At 53.3% G+C, this 19,203-nt stretch overlaps 1 protein-coding gene across 1 annotated transcript in view; it reads right to left on the bottom strand.

The window, feature by feature from the left end:
- Window positions 1-19,203, bottom strand: part of LOC138457973 (IgGFc-binding protein-like) — a 344,303-nt gene that overhangs the window by 296,154 nt on the left and 28,946 nt on the right. The window contains exon 2 of the mRNA XM_069607205.1: window positions 1,359-1,420. Coding sequence (XP_069463306.1) covers window positions 1,359-1,420 — 62 coding nt within the window. The remainder of the gene's footprint in view (window positions 1-1,358; window positions 1,421-19,203) is intronic.

The raw sequence follows: 19,203 nt of genomic DNA, 5'->3' as shown, positions 1-19,203 counted from the left end.
CAGCTCACTCATATCCACAGCCCCTTGTGTGTATGTGGGTTTTCTTCCTGGACACTTTCTATGGGTCATTTACTTTGGGGTACACTCCATTAGTAAAGTTGGTGAAGGTTAACTGATATAACAAATATGTCTTGCTTTACTCAATGACCGTATCAGGATGAGCCCTCACCAGTAGCAGTACTATTTTTTCTGTACTAGCTTACTTCTTGCCCGAGTCTGCTACTTCTCACCACGGGCATACCGAGGATTTGGGTGCAGACTGGTTCCATTGTAACTGGGGGAATTTCCTGGTTCAAGGCACCCTCCGGAGGCCATTCCCAACGTGTTCCTCTCCTGAGTCTATGCTGCAGTATATGTGTCTTTATCATGTGTAATTGTGTATGTATTTCTTTGCCTTTGCAGGAGGTGCCCTTAAACATGGCGCTGGTTCCCTCAATCCGAAAATGGCACCCAAAAGAACAGGACACATGGGGGAAAAGTAGACATGATGTGGAATTTATCATCAACACATAGGGCCTCATTACACGGTAGGCGGTGAACCATGGAGCAATTAGCGCCATGGTTCATGCCGGTAAAATACCGGCACCGCCTTGGTGGAAAGGGGAATTACCGCCCCATTCCAAGGTTGGATGGGCGGTAATTCCCCCTTCCACCATTGCCCTTCCCCATTCCCATTTTTGCCCCATAGGGCATAATGGGAATGGGGAAGGCGCTAATTACGGCACCGCAAATTGCGGTACCGTAATTAGCTCCCTGGGTACCTTTGCGGGTTGGTTTTTAACGCCTGCAAAAAGCAGGCGTTAAAATCCCCAACCCGCAAAGGGACCTCGTACATGGGCCTCATTCCGGGTTTGGAGCTAACCATGGAGTATTTAGCTCCATGGTTGCCTCCGAAACCGTCCCAAATCCGGCATGGTGAATGGAGTAATTACCGGTCCATTCCAGGGTTGGAGGGACCGGTAATTCCCCATTCACCTTTTGCCCTTCCCCATTTCTGCCCCATAGGGCTCAATGGGAATGGGGAAGGAGGTAATTACGTAATTACGGTACCGTAATTACCTCCGAGGTACCTTTGCGGGTCCCGTACTTAACTCCTGCTAAAAGCAGGAGGTAAGGAAGGACCCGCAAAGGGAACTCGGAATACGGAGGTAAGGGTTTACCGGCATCGGCACACTTACCGGTGCCGGTAATCCCTTACCTCCAACCTCGTAATAGATGAGGCCCATATATGTAATAGTTTCAATTAAAAAATGGATTCTTTGAATCTTTACTACAGCATTCAACTCCCAGTGCTTACACCACACTCACGTGCACACCACACTCACGTGCACACACACACCCGTGTCCCTTTGACTTACAGATTGCGAAAGGCGTGTTCTTTGCAGACAGGCCTGAACCTCCTCCTGGGGCGTTTCCTTCCCTGCGAATGAGAAAAGGAGTGGATTTAGCGCCAAGAAGCACTGGCAGCGGAGCGCAGTGAAAACCCCCAAAACACAACCTTTACCCCAAGAACAGTCAGGATTATTTGTTAGGGCTTTGCAGATTGTTCTGCCATGAGCTTGCAATCCGATGCTGAAGGTTGCGTGGGGAGCCACCTGGAGAGCTTCTACGTTGAAATAGGTTACCAGTCATTTGGTCGAAAACCAAATGATCGAATGACCATTTGATTGAAGTAAAATGGTCGAAAAAAAAGGTTGAATTTTTTTATTTATTTTTTTTATTTTATGGGGAGTTCCCCCAACCCCCATTTTTCTTTATTAAAAATATTTTTTGACCAACCAAAACTAAAAATATATATAAATAAATAAATAAAAAAATTCAACCTTTTTTTTTTCGACCATTTTACTTCGATCAAATGGTCATTCGATCTTTTATTTTTGACCATTTGACCGGACACCGTTGAAATAGCGAAAATAAAACAACGAGGACCAAAATAACGCATTTGAATTCGTCGGATTTCGGTTTTTGCAATTTCTTTCAGTTTTTTATGCAGCGGAGACCGTCTGCGTCCCACTCCCCCACAGATCCCCTCAACCATTTCCATTCTCCAACCCAACCTCCAACCCCCATCTGTGTATTGTCAAAATTGAACAAATTAAAAAATTGAAAAAAATGTGAACACATATGGAATGTTACATTTTTAAAATTGAAAAATTCCACCCAAAAAATGTATTCACTATTTTCGTCCTCGCTGTTTTTGTATTCGTTTTTTGGGGGGATTTTAGATCTATCACCCCGAGACTGGAGGGCAGACTCCACGTGGGCACAAGTACAGAGATAGCAAAGTGACCCCCCAGCCTCAGTAGCCCCTGGGGCTGGGGATAGGCTCAAATTGTTCACTGCTATGGACATAGCACAGCAAACCCTAAAACTGAGGCGCGTACCCCGAGACTGGGGGAAGATTGAAAGTGTTCACAGCCATGGAGATAGCACAGTGAGTCCCTGAGACTGAGGAAGAGCTCTAAAACTGGTGCAGACTCGAAGTGTTCGCAGCTGCGGAGAAAGCCATGGCGGCACCTAGGTCGTAGACTATTATTTCGGGGGGTGGGGTGGGGGGCTAACCCTGCAAATGTTGAGAAAGGCGCTTACATCAGGGACTATGGGGGAAGGACACACATACTTGTGTGGGGCAGCTAACTGCTTTGCACATTCCAATGGCACTATTCTAGTGCAGCTTCAATGCTACAAGCAGTTAACTCTCCTACACATCTGAAAACACACACTTAAGAACTGCTGTGAGAATGAGGGGTCCCCACTCCCCTGACATACAAGTACTAACCCCATCATGACTTCAATTGCCTTCAAATGTAGGCCTAAGACTGCAGGTGCTAACATTGAAACCGTCACATTAGTAATTGCCGGGCCTTTGTTAACTGTTCAGCCGCAGCACTGTTTATTGGTTCTGTCCGGTCACAGTTCTGTAGCTCTGTAGGTAAGCCACTTGAAGGGGTGTGGTGGGGGGGGGGGGGGGGGTGGGCGGAGGGAGATAGCTCAGCAAATCCCAAGTCCGAGGAGCGAACCCAGAGACTGGGGCAGACTCAGGTTCACAGGTTTGGAGATGGCTCAGCAAACCCAAGGCTGATTACAGACCCTGAACATTCACCGGCATTAAAATAGCACTTCAAAACCTGACCCCTGAACGTTAGCACGTGCAAATTGGGGGCCAGACCTCACAGGGTCCTAGGGATTGAGAAACCCCCGAGATTCTGGGCCAGACCATCAGACTTCACATGCGTAGAGGTGCATAACACACCCGAGAGTTCACAGGTGTAAAGGTGCATAACACACACACTGAAACTGCCCCTTGCACCCCGAGAGTTCACAGGTGTAAAGGTGCATAACACAAACACTGAAATTGCCCCTTGCACCCCGAGCGTTCACAGGTGTAAAGGTGCATAACACACACACTGAAACTGCCCCTTGCACCCCGAGAGTTCACAGGTGTAAAGGTGCATAACACACACACTGAAACTGCCCCTTGCACCCCGAGAGTTCACAGGTGTAAAGGTGCATAACACACACTGAAACTGCCCCTTGCACCCCGAGAGTTCACAGGTGTAAAGGTCCATAACACACACTGCAACTGCCCCTTGCACCCTGAGAGTTCTCAGGTGTAAAGGTGCATTACACACACACTAAAACTGCTCCTTGCACCCCGAGAGTTCACAGGTGTAAAGGCACAAAGGTCCACAACACACACTGAAACTGCCCCTTGCACCCCGAGAGTTCAGTGGTGCAAAGGTGCATAACACACACTAAAACTGCCTCTTGCACCCCGAGAGTTCACAGGTGTAAAGGTGCATAACACACACTGAAACTGCCCCTTGCACCCCGAGAGTTCACAGGTGCAAAGGTGCATAACACACACTAAAACTGTCTCTTGCACCCCGAGAGTTCACAGGTGTAAAGGTGCATAACACACACTGAAACTGCCCTTTGCACCCCGAGAGTTCACAGGTGTAAAGGTGCATAACACACATTGAAACTACCCCTTGCACCCCGAGAGTTGACAGTTGTAAAGGTGCATAACACACACTGAAACTGCCCCTTGCACCCCGAGAGTTCGCAAGTGTAAAGGTGCATAACACACACTCAAACTGCCCCATGCACCCCGAGAGTTCACCGATGTAAAGGTGCATAACACACACTCAAACTGCCCCTTGCACCCCGAGAGTTCACAGGTGTAAGGTGATAGCAGGGATTGTGGGACCAAGTGCAACAAAGTAATTGTGGGCCCCTTAATTTGCATATGATATCACAGGAAGTGACATCACAGGAAGTGACATTGCTCCAACCTGAACTTGAAAGGATGAAACTTCAAGGGATTGGAACCCATGGCCATCAGTTTAAACCTAGATCTCAGGAGTAGGCACATTAACCCAATGGCTATCATTGCTGCATGCATATTGCAACTTTAGGAGGGGAGCTCAAGTCTGAGAGGGGCAGGGAGGCCATTCCAGAGGGAGGCACTTGCCAAAGAGAGAGATCTACCCCCCACTCTCTGCTTAGAGAAACGTCCCATCTGCAGAGAGTTGGAGCTAGTGGACCGAAGGGCTGTAGTAGGGAGGTATTTAGAGAGAGTTGGATGCAGTGGGGCTGCAGGCCCCAGAAAGCCTTGTGGATGATGCAGAGGGTCTTGAATTTGATCCTTGCAGCCACCAGGAGCCAATGGAGAGATTTAAGGGCTAGAGAGATTCGGTCCCTGGGCTTGAGGCCAAGGATAATTCTTGCAGTGATGGATTAGTTGAAGGGGCAAAGAGAGTAAAGTGGTAGCTTGAGGAAGAGGCTGTTGCAGTAGTCCAGCCTGGAGACATTGAGTTTCTGGGGAGGGAAGGTAAAGAAGGGTAGAATGCCTCTGAGGAGGTGAAGTTGAAAGTGGGCCTTCATGGAAAGATCCGAGATGTGCAGCGAGAAGGAGAGAGAGGAGTTGAAAATGACACCAAGGTTTTAAGCGTCACGAGATGGTGAGGGGAAGGGGACCCAAGGAGGGCTGCCAGAGAGAGGGCGGTAGGTACCCTGTTCCAATGAGAAAGAGCTCAGTCTTACTGGCATTAAGGCAGTGATTATTACCCACGCACCGTGCCTGAATAGCAGTCAGACAGTCAGGAATGAGAGAGGAAGAAGAGGGCAGGAAAGGGATGCTTGAAGGAGAGCTGCGTTTCATCAGCATAACACTGGAAATGAGGCGAGAAGGAGGAGATCAAGTGGGTCAGAGGGGCAAAGTAGATGTTGAAGAACCGAGGCGATAGGGTAGAACCCTGAGGGACGCCGCAGGTGGAGAGTGTGATGGAGGAGAGGGACGGGCCCAATTGCACCTGGGAAGGCCGATTAGATAGGAAGGAGGGTAACCAATCAAGTGTGGTATCACATAGACGCTTTATGTGGGTGGAATGATTGACTGTGACAAAGGCAGCATCAAGGGGGATGAGAACAGAAGGAGAATTGAAGTCAAGGTTTGGAAGCAGGTCTTCACGGGTGATCAGGAGTGCATTTTCCGTGCCTCTGGATGCTCTGAAGCCAGACTCGTGGTCATGGAGACAGCCAACAGATTCAGTGTGGTTGGGTAAGTTGGGAGGTGACCATATACTCAACGCTCATGAGACTGAAGGTCCCGCCCTCAACTGAAGTGCATTACATTTTCACAGTGTAAACATACATGAGACTGAAAGTCCTGATGTGCGTGCACATTGTGAAAGAAACCAGGCTTGTTCGGCACTTGACTGGATCCCGCACAAGGCCCCCAATGAATGTTTGTGGGAGCGAGAGTCAAAACAAGCAGCAAATGGCGCAGTTTAAAGGACATCAGGCCACTGACATTGCCTGTAAATATGAAAGGATTTAAGGACAATACGCACATTTGTTGTGGCACTTGTCGGCGTGGTAACGCTGTGGCTGGGATGGGGTGTGTGGTTAGTTTTGAGAGCTTCTCGTTCGTTGCGCATGTCCAGTGGCATTGCACCATAATCCCATTTGAACTGGAGTGGCATTATGTCTTTAATGCAAGTGAAAGTAAGAGGGAGACCCCGAGTAATTGACAATGAATTTTGTGCCCTAAATATGCGCCATGGCACGGTGTAAAACTGGGACGGTGCCAGGGCCTTTCAACCTTTTCAGTTAACATGGATGCAGAGTGACAGCCCCATGTCACCAGTCTTATCACAAAGCAAAATATTTCTTTAATTCAATACATTAAGAGGGTAATTCATAGAATCCAGCGCACAAGTAGCGCACGCGGCTGGCGCACAGCGTGCGCCTGCGATAGTCTGCGCCAGGCACGTGCGCTAAAACTGATTTCCGCGCACAGCGTATTCATGGATTTCATGCTCCCAAACCAGCCGTGGCGCAGAGAATCGCAGCGAGCCTGCAGCAGCGCCAGTAACGCCCCCAAGAACGCCCTCGCGCAAGGAAAAGCCATCAAAATCGCCAAATCATCGCTAAGGGCTGCGCTAACCCTGGACCACTTCACAGGGCAGGCAAACAAGGAAAGCAAAGCGGGCAATCTTCAAATCAGGAGTACGCGGGAAGTTCTACACGCGACTAGGCAGGGAACGTGAATTACAGGGGTACGCGGGAATTATCACACGCGAACAGTCAGGGAACGCGTATTACAGGGGTACGCGTGAAGTAGAACACGCGATAGGCCAGGGAACGTGTATGACAGGGGTACGCGTGAAGTAGAACACGCGATAGGGCAGGGAACGTGTATTACAGGGGTACGCGGGAATTATCACACGCGAACAGCCAGGGTGCGTGTATTACAGGGGTAGCGGGAAGTTCAACACGCGATTGGCCAGGGTACGTGTATTACAGGGGTACGCGTGAAGTAGAACACGCGATAGGCCAGGGAACGTGTATTACAGGGGTACGCGGGAATTATCACACGCGAACAGCCAGGGTGCGTGTATTACAGGGGTAGCGGGAAGTTCAACACGCGATTGGCCAGGGAACGTGTATTACAGGGGTACGCGTGAAGTAGAACACGCGATAGGCCAGGGAACGTGTATCACAGGGGTACGCGGGAATTATCACACGCGAACAGCCAGGGTGCGTGTATTACAGGGGTAGCGGGAAGTTCAACACGCGATTGGCCAGGGTACGTGTATTACAGGGGTGCGTGGGAATTATCACACGCGAATAGGCTGGGTGGGCCCTCACAGGTGTACCCTGTACACCCTCCACGGCCCCTGCAGGCAGCCCACAAAACAGGGGACTACCCTGCACACCTGATCATGTCCCCCTGCACCCCCATCCACCAGGGGCACCCTCCACCAGGCCCCCACCCATGTCTCCCACCACCCCCACACCCCAGCAGTGCAGGGGCACCTGCCATCAGGCCCCCACCCATGTCTCCCACCACCCCCACCCCCCATCCACCAGGGGAACCCTCCACTAGGCCATCACCCATGTCTCCCACCACCCACCAGCACTGTGGGGCACATGGCCAGCAGGCAGTCAGGCAGCAGCAGATGGCAGGTGGGAGCGTGCTCAGGGCTCTGGGGGACTGTAATTTGGCCTCCTGGCCAGGAGCGTGGTCTTTCGTGTTTGAACGCGTGGACAGCCTGATAGGGAGTGATTTTGCACGTGAAAACCCCACACTCAGCGAATCGCGGGAAAACCCGTCACCAGCATATGTGCGTCTATAGTTACCTGCACGTGCAGTGTCAAAGCGTGTGATTGGTGAAAATGGATCTACACGCAGGAGTGACAAAGCGTGTGATTGGTGAAAATGGATCTACACGCAGGAGTGACAAAGCGTGTGATTGGTGAAAAAGGATCCACACGCAGAAGTGACAAAGCGTGTGATTGGTGAACATGGGCCAAGCACGTACACGCCGTAAGTGACGCTGTACGTGTGGGCCTGTATATAAGGTAGTGTAGAACACCATTTCCTTGTACGTGCTTTTCGTGGAGAGCGAGTGGGTGAATTCTGTACTTCTTGTCGTTTCACACGCGATTTACTTCACGGCGTTTCCAGTTCGTACTCCCTGTTACCTCTGACAGCTTTTTCTCTTTTTCCTCTTGTACTGGTTTACCTGGGCCTGTTCCCTCAAACAGTGTCCCCTTCTACTGTTGTCCTGTCTCCTCAGACAGCGTACACATCTTCTTTTGGCGGGGGTGTTGCCAACCAAACGCGCTCATTTTTCACGCTCTTTTACCTGGCAGACGGTGAGTCACGCACGTATCTAACTTCTGTGCTTGCCCCGTGTGTAGCCTACCCCTTCAGAGGTCATTCTAGGCTGCGTGTGACACGCATACGTTCATTGTGTTACTGGATGCCACAGCGTAGTGCAGGGTTTTCCATCAGCACACGTGGTCTAGGAGGGGTATTGTGCACGTTCCTTAACTTTTCTGGGGTGCCTGTGCGTTGCGTGACCCGTCATCTTTCCCCAGGGGTGTCATATAGCCTTGCCACTGCACTAGGGTACGAATACCATCTGGTACCCAACCCCTTTGACACCCAATTGCCCAGGACAATTGTGCACACCGACTCCCATACGCACAATAACATCAGTGCCATGGTTGGGAGGCGTGCAAGCCGTAAGGGTGGCAAAGGTGGCCGAGCCACACGTGGTGGCCGTGGAGGATCCACTAGGGGACGTGGTTGTGACTTGCAGGGTGCCCCTGCCCCCCCCAGTCTGGAGGACCAGTCAGGGACACCCATGCCCCCCCCCCCAGTTGAGGGTCATGTGGCTGATACCAACCCTGATCAGCCCTTGTCGGACCAGCCCATTGTGGCAGCAGACCTGTCCGAGGGTGATCCCATCGCTGACATCCAGGTCAGCAGGTCCACTGCACGTGCACCGGTGCACATTGGTGTCATCAGGGCACGCGCATCTATGCCAGATAGGTCATCTGCTGGCCCCCGTAGCCAGGGTGTGGCTCCATCCACCCCACCTCTCATACACCCTGCCAAGACTGTGTCGGTCCTAGTTCATGCACCTCAGATCAGGCCTGACCCCATCCCACTACCCCCAATGCCTGCACCTACTCCCATGCTGAGTGTGCAATCCCACACACCCAGTACTGAGTCCACCACGGCTCCTGCCCCTAGTGTCCACAGCGGCGTAGGACACTCTGGATCCCCACCCCCTTCCAAGCGCAAGAGGAAGAGTGCACGTCCGGCACAGGCTGATTCCCCAGGCACGGCTGCACAGTCCGGCCCATCAAGGAAGCCAAGCTTCACAGACGCCGAACTGAATGCACTTGTTCAGTATGTGTCAGATCATGATAGGGAAATGGTCATCGTTGCAGGGTCCAAGACCACACATGCCAGACGCCAGGCACACTGGCAGACCATTGCTGACAGAATAAGTGCCCTTGGAGTAGTGAGGCGCACAGCTAGTGATTGCCAGAAGCGCTGGAATGACCTTAAGCGCAGGGCAAAGGATAAGCTGGCCTCAAGTCATGCCGCAACCTTGGTGACTGGAGGTGGGTCCCCAGCACAGGAAATAGAACTCACACCACACGAGTCCGTAGCTGGATCCTACGTCACCGAGGGACAACTCCAAGGTGTGGGAGATCTCCCTGATTACGAGGCATCATCCGGTGAGTGCACATGCATGTGTGTATTATCCATGTGCATGGTGTGTGTGTGAAGCATTCATGTTGGGTGCCTGTCAAGGGGGTGTGTGGCAGAGTTGATAGTGGCACCCATGTGCCTCATCCAGTATGTTCAGTGCAACACCATCTGCCCACAGCACTATCCCAACTGGCAACAGTGCACATATGGCCCTACACCATGGAAGTTGCCCTTGAATTGTCATTTTGTCACTACATTGTTGCTCATACTCCCCTGTCTATTCATCTGATGTCTTACATACCATTCCTATACTTTCCCCCAGCCAATCAAGTTTCATCTTCACATGCCTGACATGCAATGATACCACATGCTAATGCGTCCTCTGTATATAAATGCCAACCAACATGCTGTCATACTGTGGATGTTGCCTTGACATCCACCTCCTACCTGTGTGCTTTGGTACCGTCTGGTTTCGAGCCCCATTCCCTCACACTCCATGCTGCTCTTCATGGTCTATCTTCCCTGACTTCTACAGTTCAGACCATCGTGCCCTACTCACGACACCTGCTTGCTAACAGTCAAATGAGGGCACCCTGCCCTCCAATGCGACCCACCCTATTGCTGACAAGTGCATCTGAGCCTACTCAAAGCCAACTCTCACTGACATCTGCTCATACATGCCTTTGCCTGTCCCATAGACCCTTCACATGGTCCCTGTCCTCTCTCCTTGCTCCTCTTCCACCATCAATGGTGGGACCCGTTGGGGTGTACTCCTGGCCTCCTTCCAATCCTCAGAGGCCACAATTGATGTGCATGGTAATGGGAGCATCTCAGTCCAAGGCCCTTAGGCCAACCTCATTCTCCTTGAGAAATGCTAGCCACATCTCATCAACTTCCTTTCCTCTCCTGCTGTCCCCCCTCCTCTCTCCTCATCAATCCTGCACTGCCTCCCTGCACCCTCCCATGATCCTTCTCCGCCTCCCACTCCAACTCCTACACATGCTGCACCTCTGATCTCTAGCACTCCCCGTAAGTCCTCCAAGGCTGTCAACCTCCTCCACAATTACACTCCTTTCACTGCGGCTGCATCAGGCATTCCTCCGATATCTGTCACTTACATGAGGTTATGCACCTTGACATCCTTGGTCTCATGGAAACATGTCTGACGGCCAGCTCTGTCTGCATCCTTCACACACTCCTACCTGATGTTCAGGAGACCCTCTCCTTGGCCCGCCACTACTGTGCAGGGGGGGTGTGCCCTTGGCTTCCCTGAGGGTATTCCTGCCACTGTCACTCCTACTTAAACCTACTCCACTCTGGAATGGCTTGTGTGACGTCTCTCTCTACCACACCTTGACATTCACAAACTGTGCGTACTGTGTCTGGGAAAACTGGTCAAATGTACTACTTCCTTTCTGAGTGTCCTCACCTCTCCTCCTCACTCATGTCCCCAGACACAGAAATCCTCTTCCTTGTTGCTGTACGCATCCACCTGCATGCTTGTTGACCCCCCCACGTGACCTTTCTGTGACCTCAGCAACTCCCTCTCACCCTCTAGACTCCCGTCTGTCCCTACTCATTCTGCAGGGCACACTCTTGATGCTCTGATCTCATCTGACTTTCCCCTCTCCGTCCATCTCTGCACTCCTCTCTCCTGGAGTGATCACATTCTCCTCTCCTCCCAGCTCACCCTCACCACCCCACAGGCAAAGCCACCCTCACCACTGTCACACACCTTCTTGGTATTCCAACCCATGAAGTGTGTGTCAGTCGAGGCTCATGCTGCCAAAATCTCCCCCCCATCCAGCTCCCCCTTAGGCTCACTCCCATCCTGACAGGGCCCACTCCATGCTCCACTCTATGTCAGGTACACTGGATGTCTTTGCCACGGTCATGACCACCTGTCTGAAGCCCCATGCCAATGCAGAGTCCTGGCATGACTCGGATCTTGTGAACCCAGACCACAGGTGCCGGGTGGCAGAGAGGGAATGTCCTGCATCATGCTCATCCTCTGGCAAACTGGCCTGCCACATGCTCCAAAGGCAATAGCGCCTCACCCTTTTCACCAAGATGAGATCCCCAATCCAAGGGCACATATCTGCGGCATGTGACAACTCTGCAGGACACATAGAAATCTGCAAGGACCTTGCCGAGCCAGATGCAGTGTGTACCTCCCCTGTCCCCTCCGAGCCCACAGCACTGCATGATTGTCTCTGTACCCCTATAGGCCACCCCCCCAGCACTTGTCTGCGCCTAACACCATCTGCCCTTGACGTTAAGTCCTACTTACCTTGTACAGCACTTCCAGCCGCCACTTCCCCTTGCACTTCATTGTGCCACCCACCCCTGCACTTGCGTGACATGAATGACACCAGCACCAGTAGGATTGTTGACTGGCATCCCCTACTGCCCCACCACCCCTCAGTGCTCCGCTGTACCTTCATACATTTCTGGACCTGTGCTTCACGAATGCTATATGATTCCTTTACAGGTGATGGGGAGGTGGAATCTCATTGTTTACTGCATTTTGTTGATGTAGACAAGGCACTGTGCATCGTGGCCAATTTGGACTAGCAGATCCATGTACAACATGTTAACTTATTGATGTGATGATGCAATGTCAGGACCAGAGTGGTAGAAATCCAAAAAAGTTGCCCTCCTCTCCCTCTTCACTTGGTGGCTATGTCACATGCCATGTGTGTGATGGCATGTGCCTTTGACATGGCAATCACCGGCCAATGTGTGATGGCAGTGCTAGGCAGCATGGTGAGCAGGCGTTGCTCTCCAATCTGTACATTGTATGCCCTGAGCCTCCCCTACAGACCCAGTGATGGTGAATGCATAGGAGGTCTCCCAGTCATGTGGGACATGTGTCGTAGAACTACTGCCTCTGTTGTTCATCAGCCCTTGTTGCATGCCATGGTGCTAATGCCAGTTTCCATTTTTCTCTTTCATGTCTTTGCAGGGGACGAAGCACTTGTTGATGCTGGGGATGTGGTGGTTGAGCCGTCCCAGGAGGGCAACCCGGGCCGACCTTCCACAAGTGAGGGACGTGGTGTGTTTGTGGGTGAAAACCCACAAGTGCTGCAGGTCGTGCTGTCGAGGGGTGTCTCTGGGGGTTCCTCCCCCGAGCAGTATTCAGGTGTAGACTCGGAGGATGACACCTATGTGCAGTCGCAGGTGAGTGTTCTTGGGAGAGAATCTCCTCTGTCCGACCCACCTGCAGCCGGGCCATTGCCCTCAATGGGGATGTCAGTGTCGGCAGCTCAGCCTCCGGTGGTTACGGATGCAGGGCCACACCACACAATCTCTGATCCTGTTCCTGGGGCTGCAGATCAGAGAGGGAATGCAGTCCTGCAGCCTGAGGCCTTGCCGGCACAGCAAGGCGCAGTCCGCCTTGCCCCAGGCAGGTGTGGTGCCCGTCAACGTGGTGGCCGTATGCCACCTGGCAATACCGCTTGGGAGCAATCCATCTACGGTATGGCCAACCAACAGGCAGCATCATCCGAGATGATTGCACAGGCCATGGATAGGGTGGCCACTTCCATTGTCCCCCCAGAAAGGCTGATGGAGCGACTGGAGCAGGCTACAGAGTCCATCTGCCAGGCACACAGGGAGGATATGTTGGCGTCCAACAAGGACAGGCGGGCGGCACTGGCGACTCTGCGGGAATCACTTTCCATGGAGTCCCAGCGCCACAGGGAAGGCCTGAGGGAAGAATTCCATCACCTCAGGTCGACCCTGTTAGAGCTTGAGGCTTCATCCCATAGAAGGACAGAGGAGCAGCTGGAGCGTCTGACACGGACGCTCTCGGCCGAGATGCAGGCAACTCGTGCGGAGGTCAGGTCATCCCGGAAGTTACTGCATGGGGACCTCCGCATGATTATAACCCAGAACCAGAACTACCAGACCCGCCTGCTTGCAGCCATGGAGGAGCAAACTCGTGCTTTGCGTGGGCTGCCTCCCATTGTCACACCATCTTCTGAGGCAGCTCCCCCACCTCCTGAGTCAGCTGCAGGGTCTGGCCAGAGCGATAGCGACTCATCTCCCACAACAGAGTAGCCGTGTGGGCCACGAGCCTATGGGGTGTTTTAGTTTCCCATGATCCACACAGGTGGATTGTGGCGTGCATCCTGTCCTCGGACCTCATAGGTGGCCCCCCCCCCCGCCGGCCCTTTCATGGCCATTTTTTCTCAATTTTCTTTTTTCTTTTCCAAGAGTGTTGCCTTGTGTGGGTACCTGGGCATACACTGTATTGTGGCTGGGCACATGCAGGCTTGTCCTGAGTTTGGTTTCGATGCTTGGGTAGCAGACATCCACACCCCTCCTGCTTCCGTTTCCATGGGCTTGCAAAGGGTGTGCCCAAGTGACAGCAAATTACACGGTGACATTGGACTCCCATGAGCTGTTGGCCAGTCCATAGTCAATACTGTGTAGACATTCATAGTGTACATTGTTGTTGCACCTAACTATGCATGATGGTTTGATATGTGCCTCTACTTACATATGTTGCTCATGTTTTGCAGGTATTTCACACAGTTCTTCACACGGGCATACTCTCTGGAGTCAGACTACATGTCGGTAGATGTGCACTGACACTTTTGCGTGGCGCCATCACTGTACATCTGGACGGTGAGGACATACCAGCAGAATCAGGTAATGAGACTACCATTGATTACATGCATTGTGTCTTGTTTGGGTGGGCTTCAGGGTGGGTTGGTGTGTAATTTGATTGAAATTACTCTTACATAGGTGTGTAGTAGTGGCTCCAGCGCGGTTAGCTGTTCAAGTGCGGCTATGTTCCATTTGGGGCACTGCTATTTGTGACACCGGTGTCATGTTGTGATGGCCAGTTTGTTTGCTCTCACATACCATGACATGGTGTCCTCAGTGGCGGGACTGTGAAGGGAATGGGTGACATGGCAATGTTGTCATGTAGTGAATCGCCTGTGGCAATGCATATTTGATTGATGGAGTTGTGTCTTTTCGTTGTGATGCATTGCTGGTGTATGTGTAGGTAGGGGTGCACACATAGTGACACTTCCATGTTAACAATCTCAGGCTGATGTGTATCTGACAGTTTATTGTCAAGTAATTTTGTGACATTGTCAGGTAGTGTCATCATTGATTGTCAGATGGTATGTGCCAGAGCAGTGTGCACTAGCCAGCACTGTGATTCCTAGGTGAAGAAGTTGGCCACCAGTTGCGTACGGGCTGCCACCCCCCGTGCCCTTTCCCCTCCCATGCGCAGCGGGCGTGCATGTGGTTGTGGATGTGGGGGCACCACCATGTCCACGGGCAGGCCCCGGCGTGTTGCAACGTTGTGCAGGACACATGCTGCCACTATGATCCTGCACACTATTCGGGGAGCATATAACAGCTGCCCGCCAGAACGGTCAAGGGAGCGAAAGCGTGACTTCAGCACTCCGAATGTGCGCTCCACTATGCCCGTGTTGCAATGTGGGCTGTGTTGTACCTTACCTCGGGTGGCGTGGTGGGGTTCCGGATTGGGGTCATCATGTGGGGGCTGATAGGGTAGGCACTGTCCCCTGCGGAGGTGGTGATGGGTATCATTAGTGGTGTTGTGTCATGACCCAGTATCTGACATGCATGCATGTGCAGTGGCATTCATGCTCACCAAGCAGCCATGTATCTCCATGCTGGCCAGCCTCTAGGTCCCGGCATAGTGTAGACATTCTGTAGATGAAGCTGTCGTGGGTGGACCCGGGATAGTTGGCATATACTGATGTGATGATTCCCTTGGCATTGCATACAACTTGCACGTTGATGGAATGCCAGTGCTTGCGGTTTCTATAGATGTGCTCTGTTGCCCTGGGTGGACGTAGAGCCACATGTGTGCAGTCAATTGCACCAAGCACTTTGGGGAATTGAGCCACACCATAGAATTCCTGGATGCACGTCCGCCTTTCTGCATGAGTCCTGGGGAGATATATGTGCCTGCGGACTGATGGCCGTGCAGTGATGATGTTCAAGACCTGGTGTAGGCAGCGTGACTGCGTGGCCTGTGACACACCACCCACTATGGCACTTGTCCGCTGAAAGGATCCAGTGGCCAAGAAGTGCAGTACATTCAGGACCTTCTGCAGGGGGCTGAGTGCTTGGGAGCACAGGGTGGGTGATGTGAGGTCATCCTCCCACTCACTGACCAGGTCCAGTATGATGTGTGCTGGAAACCTGTACCTCCCATACACCTGGTCATCAGGCATCCCGAATAGGCTGGTTCTGGGTGTGAATATTCTGGCCCTGACTCTCCTCCTCCTCCTCCTTTGGTAGCCCACTGCCACTGCTGCTAGGAACGGTATGTTCATCCTGGCATCTGGCTTGTTTATTGATAAGTGCGCAAATTAATGCCTTGCGCGTGTTCTAGGCGAGCGTGTGACCCTCGCACCCCTGGAATCTAGTTCCCACTCCAATAGCGTGTGGAAATTCCCACGCAGCAGGCATACAGGTGCGCTGACGTACTTGCGTGTGTAAGTGCCCGCGCACCCCTGAAATACACGTACATAGGCCAATGGCGTGTACGCGCACTTTTGGCCAATTACACGCGATGTAATACACGTACATTGGCCAATGGCGTGTACGCGCACTTTTGGCCAATTACACGCGATGTAATACACGTACATTGGCCAATCGCGTGTACGCGCACTTTTGGCCAATTACACGCGATGACACTCTGACGTGCAGTATTTCCACGTGTGCTCCGTCATCACGTGCTGAGTGGGGAACGCCCGTGCGGATCACGTCAGATGCGCTTAGGCGGTGAGGGACTCTGGTCCAATAGAATCGCGTACGCGTGCTGACGCACTTACGCGCTAAGGCCCTTTCCTCGGATTTCACGCTGACGTGCAGGAATTTCACGTGCCAAATCACTCCGTATCAAGCTGGCCACCCGAAAACACACGGAACACCACGCTCCTGCCCAGAAGGCCGAGTTACTGCCCCCCCAGTGCCCTGAGCAGCCTCCCACGTGCTATCTGCTGCTGCCTGCCTGCCTGCCTGCCTGCTGCCACCGTGCCCTGCCATTTGGTGCCTGCACATCAGCCATCTGCAGGGGTCCAGTTGCTGTGTCCACCCCTGCTGGAACTGAAGACTCCCAACTGGGATTACATCGCTCCACAGCCCAGCCCCAGGACCCAGTTGCCCACCCACACCTGCCTCTGGGGTTGCCATGTCGGGCACTTCGACATCTGGCACCAGTGGCAACCCCAGGCCAGAGGGGCAGAGGGGCACCAGCTTCACTGCCACCGAAGTTGGTGTCCTGGTGGAGCATGTCCTGGGGCAGTATGATGCCCTCTTTGGATCGTCCCGCGCCAGCAAGGAAGGACGGGAGAGGATCTGGGCCGACTGTGTGGTTGCCATCAACGCGGAGGGGGTGGCAACCCGCAACGTCCAGAAGATCAAGAAGCGCTGGGAGGACTTGAGGTCCAGGACCCTTGTGAAGGCCCGGCGCCTCGTGGAGGGGGCCGGGGCCGCATGAGTTCCATCCAGAAGAGGGTCCTGGAACGCGTACGCCCAGCGCTCCACGCCCAGGTCCTTGAGAGGGAGGCCCGTCTGGAGTTGAGCGGTAAGTGTGCAAGCATTACTGTGTGAGACAGGGCATGTTGCGGTGTGCTGGTTCTATGATACTTGCCTGTATGTGTGCCATGGGCCATGTATGCATGTATGTGTGCAGGGACATCATGGTAATGCATGTGCGACCAGTGATGTGTGACCCACATGGTTGTTGCATGTGTTGAAATGTGGCATGGGGAGCCCTATGCAGATTTAGGACATGAGAGCATGCCAGTCTCTGTACCTGGACATGGATGGGGGTGAAGGATGGGTGCTGATGCCAGGTACATATATGGTAGCCATGTCTGTGTGCCTGACCTGCGTGTCTGTGACTTGTGCATGCCATGGATGCATGACACATGTGTGTGACAATGCACAGATTCTGTGACGCACCCAACTAACCCTTGTTTCGCCTGTGTTCGTTGTGTTTGGGGCCAGATGGATGTGACTGAGGTGAAGTGTGTGCATGTGATATGCATGAGCCATGATGCATGTGAGTTACATATCATTGAATGTTTCAAGAGTCAATTGGACATGCATGGAAATGTGCATGGCATGCACCATGCCTGTTACTGTGTGTGTTTTGCCTGGACTGACCCATGTGTTGTGGAGGGACATGATGGAAGTGTACTTTGACAGGGGTGCTCATCTGCTATTGCTTCCTGTCTAGGGGACCATTTTACAGTAGCCTGATGCTTGTGTCCTTTGTCTCCCTCTACGCAGCGGCTAGTGAAGAAGAGGGCGGAGACGGCGCTGTGGAGCAAGGCGGCGGGGATGCCCCCACGGCTGCAGCGGAAGGGGTGGGTGAGCCCCCACAGGGGCCTGCTTCGGCGGGAGACGGTGAGGAGCCATCCAGGTTGGTGGTTTGCACAGAGGAGGAGGAGGCCGACACTGGTGCACACATGGGGCCTGGTGGGAGCATCCCTGCTGGTGCAAGTGGTGCAGTCCAGGGCCAGGGGCAGGAGGCAGCACAGGTCACCGTGGAGGTGCCTGTGCATGTCGCTGTCCCTGACCCTGTGAGTGCACCACCATGCACCAGCAGGGATGCCCCGTCCCAGGCCCGTCCGTAGGTAGTGGGGATGTCCATGTCAACTGACTCCCCTCCACCTGCGGCCGTGGGAACCCCTGGCCGCGTGGAGCAGGTCCTGATTGGGGTCGCGATGCGCACGGCTGTGATTCGTGATGACGTGCGTGCTTCCCGGGAGGAGCACGCACGTCATCACGAAGTGCACCGTGCCGACGTGGCCCAATTGGGATCGGCCATGTTCGGGGGGTTCCTGCATGTGTTGGCCAATCTGACGGCCCTCTCCTCCTCTGTGCAGGCTATCCACCGGTCGTTCTCCTTGCCGTCTTCCGGCCCAGATGCCACCATGGCCCCCTGTGGACCTGCCCCGACCAATGCAGCCAGCTCGGTGGGGATCCCATCCCTGCCACAGTTGGGAGTCGGAGGTCCAGCAGGGGTGGACGACACAGCAAGTGGACCCCAGCAGATGGAAGATGTGCCGGCATCATCGGGCAGGGCACGTGCACGACGGCGTCGGTGGTTACCATCAGCCTGGATGCCGTCGTGCTGGCAGAGGCAGTGGCGTCGGAGGCAGCAGCGGGCTCGACGTGGGAGGCATCATGGCTCAGGGCCATCAAGATCAGAGGGGCAGGCATCGGCCGGAGGGCAGGGCAACCCTGGCATGGCGGTGTGTTCCGTGTGGGAGGAGTTTGGCCAGCGGATAGGTGCGGAGCGGCAGCGGGCGGAAGAGGAGCGGCTCGCCATGGCCAGGGCGGAGATCTCCATGCGTCGGGCATTGAGGCGGGCTGAGTGCCTCGAGGAGGCTCGCAGGGATTTTGGTGAGCACATGGGGTTGTCCCTGCGAGACCTCGGGGCCAGGACAGAGTCCCGCCTCCAGGACATTGACATGGAGTTCGAGGATGCCCTGGCCAGCATCACCAAGTGAGCCGCAGGACTAGCCCGCTGCCTTTGTATATAGTTTTTTAGTTAGTTAGTGCTAGGTTTCCTTTATTTATTTTTATTATTTTGGACCGCTCGGACAATGGCCACTTTTTTGTACATATTTATTTTATTAGTTAGTATTAGGTTTCATTTGTGCTGTTGGGCT

Source organism: Ambystoma mexicanum, chromosome 1p, assembly GCF_040938575.1.
Source record: "Ambystoma mexicanum isolate Mex_15411 chromosome 1p, UKY_AmexF1_1, whole genome shotgun sequence".
Lineage (NCBI taxonomy): Eukaryota > Metazoa > Chordata > Amphibia > Caudata > Ambystomatidae > Ambystoma > Ambystoma mexicanum.
This window is presented reverse-complemented; position numbering and strand designations above follow the sequence as displayed.